This window comes from Oncorhynchus masou, chromosome 13 (assembly GCF_036934945.1).
Source record: "Oncorhynchus masou masou isolate Uvic2021 chromosome 13, UVic_Omas_1.1, whole genome shotgun sequence".
NCBI lineage: Eukaryota > Metazoa > Chordata > Actinopteri > Salmoniformes > Salmonidae > Oncorhynchus > Oncorhynchus masou.
The window spans coordinates 60,561,310-60,577,606 of NC_088224.1; the positions used below are offsets into that span (position 1 = coordinate 60,561,310).

The 16,297-nt window shown below is 43.3% G+C and overlaps 1 protein-coding gene across 4 annotated transcripts in view; it reads right to left on the minus strand.

The window, feature by feature from the left end:
- LOC135552755 (huntingtin-interacting protein 1-like) overlaps nucleotides 1-16,297 on the minus strand; it is a 49,104-nt gene that overhangs the window by 19,715 nt on the left and 13,092 nt on the right. For all 4 annotated transcript variants that reach the window (XM_064984577.1, XM_064984580.1, XM_064984579.1 and 1 more), the window contains 6 exons: nucleotides 8,034-8,097; nucleotides 7,291-7,433; nucleotides 6,157-6,213; nucleotides 2,255-2,335; nucleotides 1,723-1,799; nucleotides 1,241-1,302 (listed from right to left, as the gene is read on the minus strand). In XM_064984577.1, the coding sequence (XP_064840649.1) occupies nucleotides 1,241-1,302; nucleotides 1,723-1,799; nucleotides 2,255-2,335; nucleotides 6,157-6,213; nucleotides 7,291-7,433; nucleotides 8,034-8,097 (484 nt within the window). The remainder of the gene's footprint in view (nucleotides 1-1,240; nucleotides 1,303-1,722; nucleotides 1,800-2,254; nucleotides 2,336-6,156; nucleotides 6,214-7,290; nucleotides 7,434-8,033; nucleotides 8,098-16,297) is intronic.

Here is a 16,297-nt window from a genome sequence, read left to right on the forward strand (position 1 = left end):
GTCCCTCCATCTCCTTTGCACTCCATCCCCCCCACTCTGATGCCAGTCCCTCCATCTCCTTTGCACTCCCTCCCCCCCGCTCTGATGCCAGTCCCTCCATCACCTTTGCACTCTCTCCCTCTCTGATGCCAGTCCCTCCATCTCCTTTGCACTCCCTCCTGCTCTGATGCCAGTCCCTCCATCTCCTTTGCACTCCCTCCCCCGCTCTGATGCCAGTCCCTCCATCTCCTTTGCACTCCCTCCCCCTGCTCTGATGCCAGTCCCTCCATCTCCTTTGCACTCCCTCCCTCTCTGATGCCAGTCCCTCCATCTCCTTTGCACTCCCTCCCTCTCTGATGCCAGTCCCTCCATCTCCATTGCACTCCCTCCCTCTCTGATGCCAGTCCCTCCATCTCCTTTGCACTCCCTCCCTCTCTGATGCCAGTCCCTCCATCTCCTTTGCACTCCCTCCCGCTCTGATGCCAGTCCCTCCATCTCCTTTGCACTCCCTCCCTCTCTGATGCCAGTCCCTCCATCTCCATTGCACTCCCTCCCTCTCTGATGCCAGTCCCTACAGACCCAGTCGTTCCCTCCACACAGAGGTGTAGTTTCCTGTGCAGCCAAACCCTGACACACACACAGTCAGGGCTCTCAGCTCTTGGGTGACGTGATGCTTTAGCCCGCAAAACATTTCTCCTGATGGGAGGCAAAGAGTCTGTGTGGGTGTGTGTGTGTGTGTGTGTGTGTGTGTGTGTGTGTGTGTGTGTGTGTGTATGACATGAGGAGACAGGGTAGAAATGAGTCCTACTGAGAGTGTTCAAACGGAGGCAGAAGGGCAATCATGTTGAGACAAATGGAAGATGAAATATGTGCTTTACTTTGTGAAGAGCTTATAGTGGAAGGGAGACAGGAGAGTACTGTATAGCTGTTTTAATGTCCATGCTAGTACGCTACTTTCAATTAAGCAATATATTGGGCACACATTCTAGGTGGTATGCTAGTGTGGCTATTGGGACGTAGCCTATGACGCCAAAACCAGGGTCATGTTCATTATGCCTCAAACGGAAGAGAATGGACAAACACAAAAAAAGGGACTACCTGGACTTAAGAAACACTCATTTTTGTTTTCGGTTGCAAAATGTTTTCCGTTGTGTGCACGGTTGAACATGACCCTGACATATAAACGCTCGAACCAGGTTGTGTGTGATACGCGCGGTTGCAGATGACATCTATATATAAATATAAAAGAGAAATAGCTTACCACCCAGGAAGAGGTTGAGCTCACACTCCAGGTAGTCCAACATCTCCACTGTCAACTGGAAGCTGTAGTGAGAGGACATACACACACACACACACACACACACACACACACACACACACACACACACACACACCAAACACACACACACACACCAAACACACACACACACACCAAACACACACACACACACCAAACACACACAAAGGTGTTGGATTGGAAGGTTCACAGCATGTAACACATACAGAGGCTGTAAGACCCATGTAGCAATGACCCGGAGTTGGTTTGTATACATATAACAAGAGTCATATGCTCTATATGGAGTCTAATAGAAGGCAATAACAAAAATAATTTATAATTTTCTTGTCATGTTCAACACCTGTAATCATAATCAAAGGGAACATTGGGGGTATATTAGAATATGTATCATTATAGATCCAGCCCTCTGTGCTTCAGTGCGAACAACAAAAGCAAGCGACACTCACAAGTTGTTGACGTCGTTTTCTCCCGCCTCGTCAAGCTGCCTGTTTGACATCTGAAGGTTGCCAGGGAAACGGGGATTCTGGGAGAAAGAGAAGAACGAGTCATATCAGAAATGGGGCTGAATCTCAATTGTATTTCCGTGATTCCTCGTCTCATCTCGCCTTCCCTCCTTCTCAAAACGCATTGGAGGAGAAGATTCAAGGTCTTCTGATACAATGTTCTTTGAGAAGGAGATGAGGAGATTGGATGTGAGGAATCAAGGAAATACAATTGAGATTTACCCTCGGTTTTTCCCAAATCAATAGGCATCTCCATTTAAAAATCAGGAACAATGACTAAAACCTCCAGAGCAACACCAAGTCTGCTGCCTGCAGTAATTTCACCGAGCTTAGCGGTCTATGAACTACTGATTCCTAAAAGACCATTAGTTTTAGAGACGTGTGTCTGTGTGAGGAATACCCCTAGAGAAGGGTATATGAGAGAGAGAGAGACTGGTCTGTGTCAGTCAGTCATACAGGCTGGGGCACTACTCACTTTGACGTGGAACTCCATCTTGGTGATAAGCAGTTTGAGGTAGATGCTGCACAACTTCCCATAGCCTTCACTCAGGTGACCCTGAGGGCAGAGGGGAGCAGATGGAATGAGACACCGGAGAGAGAGACCAGATCAAAGTGAGATAGACATGATCTTCTCCAGAGGCTTGGGAGAGTTTCTAAAGGGATTGCTAGTTGCAGAAGGAATTTTATCATTAAATAAAATGGATCTGCTTCTGCAAAGTCTTACACTGTATGCGTGTGTCAATAGTATGTATGTTTGTGTGTTAGTGGTGTGCGGGTCAGCTCTATGTTCACTTGCACCCTCTCGTGATTGCTAACCCATCAGCAGAGCTCGACTACGTGATAACGTGAACATCTGAGGCCCACACCCGACCCCTAACCCGCCAACATAGAAAATGCATTGTAGGCTACAGTCAAAGACAGCGGAACAATTTTTTGACAGGGGGTGCAAGATTAGTTTTGCTTGATTTTAGATATGTTTCTGCTTATAATTTTTATCATCTATAACTAGATACACGCAGCTTCTCTTCTGTCATTATATGTTGCCCTAGAAGACAAAAAATGCTCACCAGAATAATGTCATAAATGGATAGAATGAATGTTTAAATCGAGTTGACGTCAGTAAAGATCTATTTGTCATCTCTGCTTCTTTGCAGAGCAAAGATGTTTAGGGACTGGGGAGAAAATGCAATAGCTAAAAATAAAACAAAGACTGCATCAGTTTGACTGGTTACAAGGAAATAGAAAGCTGTGAAAACAACCCAACATGTTTCTGATAAGATCTGATGCATATTTTATGTGGTTGAAATACTTATCAGCTTTTATGATGCTGATCACAATCACCTTTATTTGCCAAGTATATTTACACACTCAGAATTTCACTTGGCGATATGGTGCTGCTATTGAAAGACAACATTAAGAGTCAGACAGCTGGTTGAGAGAATGCCAAGAGTGTGCTAAGCTGTCATCAAGGCAAAGGTCGGCTACTTTGAAGAATCTCAAATATTTAGATTTGTTTAACACTTTTTTGCAACCTACACGACTCCATGTGTTATTTCATAGTTTAAGTCTTCACTATTATTCTAAAATGTCTAAAATAGTACAAAATAAAGAAAAACCCTGGAATGAGTAGGTGTCCAAACGTTTGACTGGTACTGACCATATACAAAGAGATACATCTGAAGAGGTGCTGACTGAACATTTGCATTCTTTCAAGATACTGAAATAAAATAGCGTTCTGGATAAATAAAATATTGTTGCCAACTTGTGCCAAATTGTTGCTTACAATTTCACTGTAAGTAAATGCTTACTTCTGCCAGAGTTAATATTAAAACTGCGAGATGTTATTTATCTCCAGTCAGTGTACAGAGTTCAGTTTCTATTGAACCCATCTGAACAGCAGGCTAGTTCCCTTGACGTGCCAGAGGCCTATTTGAAGGCCTAAGGCGCGCGTACAGTTAGGCCCTAAAGCTTAGGCTTGCTTACGCACAAATGCCAGATAGCCTAAAATAATGAAAGAAAAATGTGTAATTGTTGTGCAATTTAAGTTTATGTATAATTCTAGTGCATATCATATCTATAGGTATTATTTTCTCTTTATTCAACCTGACCCCCACACCATTTTTAAATTACCTTAAACCCGCCCACCAACAGATATAGCCACAAGGACTGTGGGTTATGAGTCAACCCACGCATCATGTAGTGTGTGTGTGTGAGTCAAAAACTGAATAGCCAGCTATGAAGTCAATTGCTTCTTCTCGCTTCCCTTTCCTTGGGCCCTCAATGTGATGTCACAACAGGAAGGAAGCAGTACTGGTCATCAATGTCCCTCTCCCAGAGTCCTAGTATATTTTGTCCCATTAGCAAATACCAAGAGAGACCCAACTAAGTGTACTTCCAGGAAAAGGTGACTAGTGCCTACTACCCCCACCCTCCTACTCACTGAATGCCTGAGCAGTAATCGTTTCTTCCACTTTACTGCTGTAACCCAGAGGCAACTCTTGTTGAAAGGTGGCTATTTCATGTAAAAATAACCTTCAACAGTCCTGAATCAATCATTCACCTGGATGGAAACAGCCCCCCCCCCCCCCCCAAAAAAAAGCAATAGTTTATACACAGTAGCGCCATTAGGATACCATAGCAGCAGCGTGTGTTATTCAGTCCGACTCGGGTTTAACAGAACCACATTGCTGTGTGTCTGTCACCTATTAGAATGTCGGTCTCTCCGATGGCAACACTGACAGCAGACCGGCATGGACACACCACGCTGATAATAATGATGACATGGTGGTGATGATTAGGAATTTACTCCCTCAGTCACTGTCCATGACACGTGTGTTCTAAATCACATCATATTCCCTATGGAATGACAATTGATCTGAGTGCCAGTTATGGTTTTCATATGCACATTTTTGTCTAACAGTTTAATTTCATTTATTATAACGTCTTCATGTCTCAAAATGAAAATGATACAACCATAAAAAGTATGTCAACTACATAAAAATAGCGTACATATAAAGCCAACCAATAACACGGCAGCCTGCAGGTAGAAGATAGCCAGAGAAAATGAAATAAGACTATAAATCACATTGGCGACATATGGCCTGACTGCAATGCACTAGAAACATTGTATCAACTATTAACTTGGTCAGGCCTGAAGTTCATGCTAGAAAACTTGCAACATTGTATAAAATATTCAGGGCCCTCAAAGTTTCCTGAACCAGTGAGCTCAGGACAGACACAGCTGTAGGCTATTTACACAGGGGACAAGCAGAAGGACTATTTTCCACTGGATCAGAGCATGCCATTATCCCCTTTCACGCTGGGAGAGAAAAGGAGAGCTGGAAAGATTTGTTTAATACATTGAGGAACTACTGTCATTCTCAATGAATGTAGAAACAGACTTTGTTTGCTTGCTGTTTGAGGTGAAGAAAACATGACTGAGAAGATCCACAGGTCATTAGTGGTGGTGCGTTAAGCCAATCAGAAATACTATCAGACCCCCAAATGGGCACATTTATATGCCTACATTTGCACGCAGGCCAGGTAGCCTATAGGCCTACTTCTACGGGTAATCAGAGTCCTTGAGTCCTTACTCAACATTGACAGGTGCACTCCAAAAAAAAAAGACAATCACTAAATTAACAACACTCGTAAATGGAATTAAATAAAACAAAAACTACTTTCTCACAAGTGTAGCATAGGTTGTGCGCTCTGGAAACAACGTGTCCACTCCGACAATGAGAACGGTAAAAGACTGGATTAATATATTGAATACATTAACAGAAATTACCGTAACCAAACAAACATTGTAGATTCGAAATTCTAGGAATTAACAGTAAATGTACTACTGCTGATATACAGTATGTAATGAGGAATTGATATACACTGACAATCAAGTCACACAACAATGACATTGCACAAATTGTCGGGAGAGCGTGCATTCTAGAGAGACGTGGATTGTGTATCTTAGCCACACACCCCTTCTTCTTTGACTGTGCCATCCCCGCAGCCTCCGCAATGTATTAGTTCACCGAGATGGGCGCGAATAAGACATGTCTCATGTGCCATAAAAAAATAAACATATATTTATATGCTACTGCTCGACCCCCCAAAAATTGCATTTGACCAACATATCTACCAAACAACTAATTTGGGTCAGCCCTACCCTATATAGTGCACTACTTCTGAACAGGGTCGGCAGAGGGCTCTTGTCAAACTTAGTGCACTATATAGGGAATAGGGTGCCATTTCTGACGCATCCAATGTGTTCATGCCAGCCTGCCGGTTAAGAGTGGTAGACATGATGACTGGGGCTGAGAGCTTTTCCTGGCCTTAGGGCCCTAATGGCAACCGTTGGTGCTGTGTTCTGGTCCTTACCCACATTCTGCTCATGTCACTGAGGTCTGCCTTGTTCCTCATCGAGTCCTTTATCACCTGAACACACAGACACAGAAAGAGAATTTAGACAAGGCTGAAACCACAAGACAAAAGTTCAGAATGTTGCTGATTCAACAGAGAGCACTACATGTGAAGTTGTACTGTATGCATTGTGTGGGTGTGTTCAAGGCCAGTGTGTTGGGCAATCGCTAGGGTGCTCAGAAGTCAATGTGTATGGGGGTGTGTGAACAGCACTATGGTGATAATTTGCATGGGGCGTTGTAGTTAATTTGGCTAAACCGATGAGTTGTCATCTCACTGTACAGTAGGATATATTCATAAAAGTAGAGGCCATGTAGCCTGGCCCCAGATCTGTTTGCGTTTGGCATGACAATGCAATATGACTTGGCAAGGCAGCACATACAAATCTTGGACCAGACTAACGGCTATTCTGAATTAAGTGCAAATCTCAAATGATATTCCCTATGGGCCGGTTTCTTGGACACAGACTAAGTCTAGTCCTGGACTAAAAGCATGGTCAACGGAGAATCTCCATTTAAATATATTTTTTTGTCCAGAACTAAGCTTGATCTGTTTCCGGGAAACCGCCCTTATATTTAGTTGACTTAAACCTTATTTTACCAGGTAAGTTAACGGGAAACACTCACTCATTTACAGTAATGACCTGGGGAAGAGTTGCAGGGGAGAGGACAAGAGAGGGGTTTGAAATGAGCCAATTGGAAGCTGGGGATGAGGAGAGCTAGATTAGGAATTAAGACAGGGCGACCAGGGTTAACACCCCTCGTCTTGGGATAAGTGTTGTGGGATCTTAGGGATCACAGAGCGTCAGAATGTCAGTCTCCCACAAGCCCAACCCTGGCCCTATCCTGCATAGCTTCAAACCAAAGCCAGCCGAGTAATAAACAGGGAATGATGTTTCATTTGAGACCTCTTGAGCACAAGTCTACGGAGAGATGCCCATGTCCCTGGCATGCAGCATGTTCAGGATCGTGTTCATTAAGAAAACGGAGTGAAACTGGGAGGGACTACAGAGTCTTGCCCAATAACAAATGCTAATTTCTGTTGCAAAATGTGTGTGTCCCATCAGGGCTGTGTTGGTGGGTTCAGACTTACGTTGGGATGGCCGTCTCGCAGCAGCTTGTGGAAAACGTGGCAAAACTTCCAGCAGAGCACCGCATTGCTGGAGAGCGGCAGCCGGTTGACCGCCGCCCAGAAGGTGTGGGCGCCCTTCTCATGGTGGGTCCCCAGGATACAGGGTGAGACGAACCAGTCAAGGAGAAACACACAGGAGATGGCAGAGAGAGCACACATACTCTGACAAAGGCTGCTATGACAAAATGTGCTGGGGGAGTTAACAGAGAGGTGTTTTGCTTGCCTATTCATCATCCATTGTTCTCTCAAGAGGGGCTGAAAACATCTCACACATCTCTGAACCTATCTCACAGAAAGACCGTACAGAGCAGTCCGTCTCTTAGTCTCTTTCTCAGACACACAGCTAAATGAATGGCCTGGTCCCGGCTGACAACCACGGTTAGGTTACAATACTGTTTTTGTTTTGCACAAACATAACCCTGAGTCATGAAGGAACACTCAAGAGCTTCCACAAACCCATGGGAATCAACATAAACACATTTCTCCTTTCTCTATAGTCAGAGGAAAACAGATTCTATCCAACACACACACACACACACACACACACACACACACACACACACACACACACACACACACACACACACACACACACACACACACACACACACACACACACACACACACACACACACACACACACACGCAACTAACAGACACTGCACACACACACAGCGACACACCCAACTCCACAAGGAGGATATTCCTGGCATGCTTCTCTTTGACGGCAACCTCCTGCGTGTTGATGGCCTTGTTGATGCTCACAGCCTGTGCAGAGGTGGAAGTGGAGGGAAAGAGGAAAGAGACAAAAAATACCAAATCAGGGTAATGCTTGTCACTCCTCACTCGAGGAACACAGAACACACTAAATTTTTTATTTTTAGATGATATAGCAGACGCCAAAGTGAATTACTGTTAAAACCTCTACGGGCTAGGGGACAGTGTTTGTAAATTTGGATAATCTGACATGCCCAAAGTAAAACTGCCTGTTACTCATGCCCAGAAGCGACGATATGCATATAATTGGTTGTATTTGATAGAAAACACTTTGAAGTTTCTAAAACGGTTAAAGTAATGCCTGTGAGTATAACAGAACTGATATGGCAAGCAAAAACCAGAGGAAAATCCACCCAGAATTTTTTTTTTTTTTTTAGCTCCCAGTCCATTCCTATGTTGGCCTATTGAATTTCCAACCAAAAAGGACCCAGATTGCAGTACCTATGGCTTCCACTGGATGTCAAGTCTATAAAAGGTTTCAGGCTTGTTTTTTGAAAAATGAACAAGTAATTGTAGTTTTTCCAGGGTGTCCCTCATTCGGACGCGAGTCTTGTGGCACGCTTGAATGAGGGCAAGCACTTCGTCATTTATCGGCGGTATTGAACATACTACATTCCGTCTTAAATTGTATTGTTTATTTACATATTAGAGTACCTGAGGATTGATTAGAAACGTTGACGTATTTGGACGAAGTTCACCGGTAACTTTTGGGATTCCTTTGTCTGCATGTTGAACGAGTGGAACGGGTGGATTACTGAATCAAACTTCCCAACTAAACTTACTTTTTTGGAATATAAAGAAGGACTCTATCGAACAAAATGACCAATTGTTGTGTAGCTGGGACCCTTGGGATTGCAAACAGAGGAAGATCTTCAAAAGGTAAGTGATTAATTTTATTGCTATTTTTTGTGATGCCTCTGCTGGTTTGATTTTTTAAATAACCCATTTGTATGCGGGGTGCTGTCCTCAGACAATCAAATGCAATGCTTTCGCCGTAAAGCCTTTTGTAAATCGGACAAAGTGGTTCAATTACCAAGATTCTAAGCTAACGAATGATGTATGACAGTTGTATTTTCATGAATCTTTAATATTATGATTTACGTATTCTGAATTTCGCGTTCTGCAATTTCAGCGGATGTTGTCGTAGTCGCACGCTAGTGGGATACCTGGCCCAAAGAGGTGTTGACACATTCAGTAGGCTACAGGGCTATGTGGCAATCAAAGCCTAACCTTAATGTTTCAAACACCATACTTTAACTGAACCATTAGAACACACACGCACTGACAGCAACAAAATATCCCTTTTTCAGGACCCTGTCTTTCACAGATAATTTGTAAAAAAACAAATAACTTCAGATTTTCATTGTAAAGGGTTTAAACTAGAGGTCGACTGATTAATCGGAATGGCCGAATAATTAGGGCCGATTTTAAGTTTTAATATCAATCCGAAATCGGTATTTTTGGACGCCGATTTTGCAGTTTTTGCCTGGTGTGTTCCTTGTTCTTCATGATGCTCTCTGCGCTTTTAACGGACCTCTGAGACTATCACAGTGCAGGTGCATTTATACGGAGACTTGATTAAACACAGGTAGATTGTATTTATCATCATTAGTCATTTAGGTCAACTTTGGATCATTCAGAGATCCTCACTGAACTTCTGGAGAGAGTTTGCTGCACTGAAAGTAAAGGGGCTGAATAATTTTGCACGCCCAACTTTTCAGTTTTGGATTTGTTAAAAAAGTTTGAAATATCCAATAAATGTTGTTCCACTTCATGATTGTGTCCCACTTGTTGTTGATTCTTCACAAAAAAATACAGTTTTATATCTTTATGTTTGAAGCCTGAAATGTGGCAAAAGGTCGCAAAGATCAAGGGGGCCGAATACTTTCACAAGGCACTGTATATATATATTATATATATTATATATATATATATATATATATATATATAGATCACACATCTGTGGGCCTACAAAAGATGGGTGGGCCGGCAGGTGCCCATCCCTGCTTTAAACAAATAGCTGTGTCACATGTAGCATATTCTCCGATAAAGAACAGTGACATGGAGGTCTGAAGTGGAGTGGATGCGGGGAGTGTCACAAAAGGACAGGCCCGGTTGAATAATCTCACTTCCCCCAGATGTCCTGAGTCCTCTCTGGGAGGGGAAGCAGAGGGTGATAAATCATCACAGGTCTACTTCCCTGGTGGTTCACTGGGAGCGCAGGAAGTGTGCTGGTTTCACATGAAGGAAGAACTTGCTGACCATGGAAGTCAGAGGAATAGCCTAGGTATAGTACACTACACAGTCATGCTTGGTTGGAGTAAAGTACACACCAGAAGCATATGATGGGCAAGTCACAAGTCAAAACCCCAAAAATGTCTATTGTGTAATTTCTTTGGACACCTTCTTCATTTGGACATGTAGATTACAGAAACAATAATCAAAACTGTGTGTGTGTATATATTACACACACACACACACACAGTTTTGATTATAGAAACAATCTGCATATACATATTACACAAACAAGGGGCGCAACAGTCATGACGAGAGCAGACAAAATAGCCTACGTTTCTGTGTCTTTTTCTCTCAGCCTCATTACGAATGGCATATCCCAGCTCAAGGTGACAAAGATGGGCGTTGTATTGACAAGATCGATTCATTAAGTCACAGCTGTGCCTTCTGAAGAGGAAGGAGAGAAGAATGCAGAGCTGGCCAACAGCTCTCAACACACACTGCTCCCTGGTTTAAATTCCACTCCAGCCGTACCTCTGTGCTTAGCTTGTAGGCCTGCAGAGGACGAACCACAAACCATGCTCAAATCTACTAGCCATGCCTTCAATCAATAAAACATACATGCAGGGTTGATATGGACACTGGTGCTACTGGTAGAACTCCTGTTGTTACATAATCAAGCACAAGCCAAGAGATGTGTGTGTGTGTGTGTGTGTGTGTGTGTGTGTGTGTGTGTGTGTGTCATCATGTCAACACAGAGCCATATACAGTGCCTTGCGAAAGTATTCGGCCCCCTTGAACTTTGCGACCTTTTGCCACATTTCAGGCTTCAAACATAAAGATTTAAAATTTTATTTTTTTGTGAAGAATCAACAACAAGTGGGACACAATCATGAAGTGGAACGACATTTATTGGATATTTCAAACTTTTTTAACAAATCAAAAACTGAAAAATTGGGCGTGCAAAATTATTCAGCCCCTTTACTTTCAGTGCAGCAAACTCTCTCCAGAAGTTCAGTGAGGATCTCTGAATGATCCAATGTTGACCTAAATGACTAATGATGATAAATACAATCCACCTGTGTGTAATCAAGTCTCCGTATAAATGTACCTGCACTGTGATAGTCTCAGAGGTCCGTTAAAAGCGCAGAGAGCATCATGAAGAACAAGGAACACACCAGGCAGGTCCGAGATACTGTTGTGAAGAAGTTTAAAGCCGGATTTGGATACAAAAAGATTTCCCAAGCTTTAAACATCCCAAGGAGCACTGTGCAAGCGATAATATTGAAATGGAAGGAGTATCAGACCACTGCAAATCTACCAAGACCTGGCCGTCCCTCTAAACTTTCAGCTCATACAAGGAGAAGACTGATCAGAGATGCAGCCAAGAGGCCCATGATCACTCTGGATGAACTGCAAAGATCTACAGCTGAGGTGGGAGACTCTGTCCATAGGACAACAATCAGTCGTATATTGCACAAATCTGGCCTTTATGGAAGAGTGGCAAGAAGAAAGCCATTTCTTAAAGATATCCATAAAAAGTGTCGTTTAAAGTTTGCCACAAGCCACCTGGGAGACACACCAAACATGTGGAAGAAGGTGCTCTGGTCAGATGAAACCAAAATTGAACTTTTTGGCAACAATGCAAAACGTTATGTTTGGCGTAAAAGCAACACAGCTCATCACCCTGAACACAGCATACCCACTGTCAAACATGTTGGTGGCAGCATCATGGTTTGGGCCTGCTTTTCTTCAGCAGGGACAGGGAAGATGGTTAAAATCGATGGGAAGATGGATGGAGCCAAATACAGGACCATTCTGGAAGAAAACCTGATGGAGTCTGCAAAAGACCTGAGACTGGGACGGAGATTTGTCTTCCAACAAGACAATGATCCAAAACATAAAGCAAAATCTACAATGGAATGGTTCAAAAATAAACATATCCAGGTGTTAGAATGGCCAAGTCAAAGTCCAGACCTGAATCCAATCGAGAATCTGTGGAAAGAACTGAAAACTGCTGTTCATAAATGCTCTCCATCCAACCTCACTGAGCTCAAGCTGTTTTGCAAGGAGGAATGGGAAAAAATTTCAGTCTCTCGATGTGCAAAACTGATAGAGACATACCCCAAGCGACTTACAGCTGTAATCGCAGCAAAAGGTGGCGCTACAAAGTATTAACTTAAGGGGGCCGAATACTTTCGCAAGGCACTGTATATCAGACCAAAGTCTCCTGTGGTTTCCTCTGTGTTTACCGAAGATCTGACCACAGGCAAGCTAATGTTTGACCTTTTCAAGTGTCACCATTGTTTATCTGTGAGAATCCACTGCAGGATGGATGAGACACTTATTGAAAACCGCTTAGGAGGAGACTGGACAAAGGACAATATCTCATATCTAGATTCCACTTGGATATAAATACTGCAAATACAGTCTACAGCATCTTCTATACTGAACACAAATATAAACAACAATTTCACTGAGTTACAGTTCATATAAGGAAATCAGTCAATTGAAATAAATAAGGGCCCTAATCTATGGTTTTCCCCTGACTGGGAATACAGATATGCATCCGTTGGTCACAGATATATATATATATATATATGGCGTGGATCAGAAAACCAGTCAGTATCTGGTGTGCCTTATGCAGAGCGACATCTCCTTAGCATAGAGTTAATCAGGCTGTTGATTGTGGCCTGTGGAATGTTGTCCCATTAGTTTTCAATGGCTGTGCGAAGTTGCTGGATATTGGCGGGAACACGCTGTCGTACACGTCAATCCAGAGCACATCAGACCATGGAAGAACTGGGACATTTTCATCTTCCAGGAAGTGTATACAGATCCTTGTGACACGGTGCTGTGCATTATCATGCTGAAACATGAGGTGATGGCGGCAGATGAATGGCACGACAATGGACCTCATGATATTGCCACGGTATCTTTGTGCATTCAAATTGCCATCGATAAAATGCAATTGTGCTCGTAACTTATACCTGCCCATACCATAATCCCACCGCCACCATGGGGCGCTCTGTTCATAACGTTGACATCAGCAAACCGCTCACCCACACAACGCCATACACGTAGTCTGAGGTTGAGAGGCCGGTTGCACGTACTCTCAGATTCTCTAAAACGATGTTGGAGGCAGCTTATGGAAGAGAAATGAACATTCAATTATCTGGCAACAACTCTGGAGGACATTCCTGCAGTCAACATGCCAATTGTGTTGTGTGACAAAACTGCACATTTTAGAGTGACCTTTTGTCCCCAGCACAAGGTTCACCTGTGTAATGATCATGCTGTTTAATCAGCTTCTTGATATGCCACACCTGTCAGGTGGATGGATTATCTTGGCAAATGAGAAATGCTCACGAACAGGGATGTAAACAAATTTGTACATATGGAACATTTCTGGGATCTTTATTTTCAGCTCATGAAACAGGGGACCAATACTTTACATGCTAGATTTATATTTTTGTTTAGTGTAAAATAGCACTTGTATCTACCCTAACATTTCACTCAAAACCTCACACCAATTTTCCCCTAAAAAAATGTTTTTATAAAAAGTTTCTGAAAACCAAGGAACGCTGAAAGGCTCCCAGCACTTGTGCAAGCAGTTCCCACACAGGAACGACCCAATTAGTCCACAGCGTGACTGTCATCCATCTGAAAGAGAGCGTCAGCTGCCCAGGACTCCTGGCAAGCCAATGGGACTGGAAGTTGGAGAGGCTCGCTGGCATCGACAGGCCTATTAACTCATCTCATCGCAGTATGGGCAGCCGATGAGATGAGATGATGACTGAAATAAAATTAAATTGGGAAGTGAGAAACAGCCTGGTGGTGAGTGTGTTGGGGGAGATTAGACAGAGGATGAGGCTTGCCTCACAGACAGACTAGTCTGGACTGGGCACACCTCGTCGTGCACAGAGACCGCAGGAGGCCTCTCCCGTCGCCTGGGTGTGTGGCAGAGGCACTGTAAAGAAACAAATGTTAACGGCCCACGCATTCGTTGATCTTAAAGGATAGGCGTGAGCAATATGGTTTAAACTCCACCCAGCCTATCAGAAGGCAAGGTGAAGGAATTACCATACTGTTTAAACCTATCAGATCCTTTAAGATCTACAGGAGTGCCCAGGCCTTAGGGGTGGATTGGGATTCAGCATGAGCCTGTGTTGTCTAGTACTGCGCAGGACCCAGCCAGTGCCTTCAAAACAGCCCAGTCAGGGCCCATTTAATAATGCAGCGATCTCACATTGAGGAGTTATTTGTCCAAGGAAAACATTTGAATAATGGCTTTGAATGCTTCACATGAACATGACTAATGACCCATCCCATGGCATAATGGGGAATTTCTCCTGCAGACATATCGGTACTAGGATACTACATGATTATGACGACAGCGCATCATTTTTTATCACTGCTCTAGGAAACTTGTGGAAGAGCAGAATAAACTTAATGATGGTCTAAGAACATCTGTATTTAGAGATGGCACCCTCTGCTCCTGTGCAACAACAATTATGATCAATTGAATCAATAAATTAACACGATCAGTCTAATCAAAATAATAGTCTAAATAATAGTCTAAATAAATAAGCCTGGGTTCTAAGTTTTGGGAGATGCCATCATTACATTAGAATTTATATTTAACTAGGCAAGTCAGTTAAGAACACATTTTTATTTACAATGACGGCCTACCCCAGGCCAAACCCTAATCCGGTGAACGCTGGGCCAATCGTGCGCCGTCCTATGGAAGAAGCTACACGGAAGAAGAGTGATTTTCTGGTGGTGATAGTGTTTTAGATGCTCTGCTGTTCACGCAGTGCTGAAACCACACCAAAACACAAGCAGGGGCCAAGCAGCACACACTATTCCCTGTTCTCACAATAGTGCTTTTATCTGGCCACATCTCTTCCTAGATTCCTTGCGTTCCTTTTTCTGGAGAATATAATGAGTAAAAACATATAAAAAAAAAATCAGGATCTCACCGATTTTTCACAGCCAACCTTGTGACGTTCATATGATCGAACGGTACGATGAACTCACCGATTATGGGGTGGGACCGGTGGTGGAAACAAGGGGAGAGTTTATGTTATCTTATACCGTGCATTCGGAAAGTATTCAGACTCCTTGACTTTTTCCACATTGTTATGTTACAGCCTTGTTCTAAAATTGATTAAATTGTTTATTTCCCATCAAGCTACGCACAATACCCCATAATGACAAATTAAAAACAGGTTTCATTTTTTTTTGCAAATGTATAACAAAGTTCAGACCCTTTACTCAGTACTTTGTCGAAGCACCTTTGGCAGCAATTACAAGCTTGAGTCTTCTTGGGTATGACACTATAAGCTTGGCACAACTGTATTTGGGGAGTTTCTCCCATTCTTCTCTGCAGATCCTCTCAAGCGCTGTCAGGTTGGATGGGGAACATCACCACACAGATATTTTCAGGTCTCTCCAGAGATGTTTGCTCGGGTTCATGTCCGGGACCTGCTGGGCCACTCAAGGTCATTCAGAGACTTATCCCAAAGCCACTCCTGTGTTGTCTTGGTTGAGTGCTTAGGGTCGTTGTCCTGTTGGAAGGTGAACCTTCGCCCCAGTCTGAGGTCCTGAGTGCTCTGGAGCAGGTTTTCATCAAGGATCTCTCTGTACTTTGCTCCGTTCATCTTTCACTCGATCCTGACTAGTCTCCCAGTCCCTGCTGCTGAAAAACATCCCCACAGCATGATGCTGCTACCACCATGCTTCACCGTAGGAATGGTGCCAGGTCTCCTCCACATTGAACTCTTAGGCCTGAATACCAAGCGTCAATCTTGATTTCATCAGACCAGAGAGTCTTTTTTCTCATGGTCTAAGAGTCCTTTAGGTGTCTTTTGGCAAACTCCAAACAGGCTGTTATGTGCCTTTTAAATGAGGAGTGGCTTTCATCTGGAGACTCTACCATAAAGGCCTGAATGGT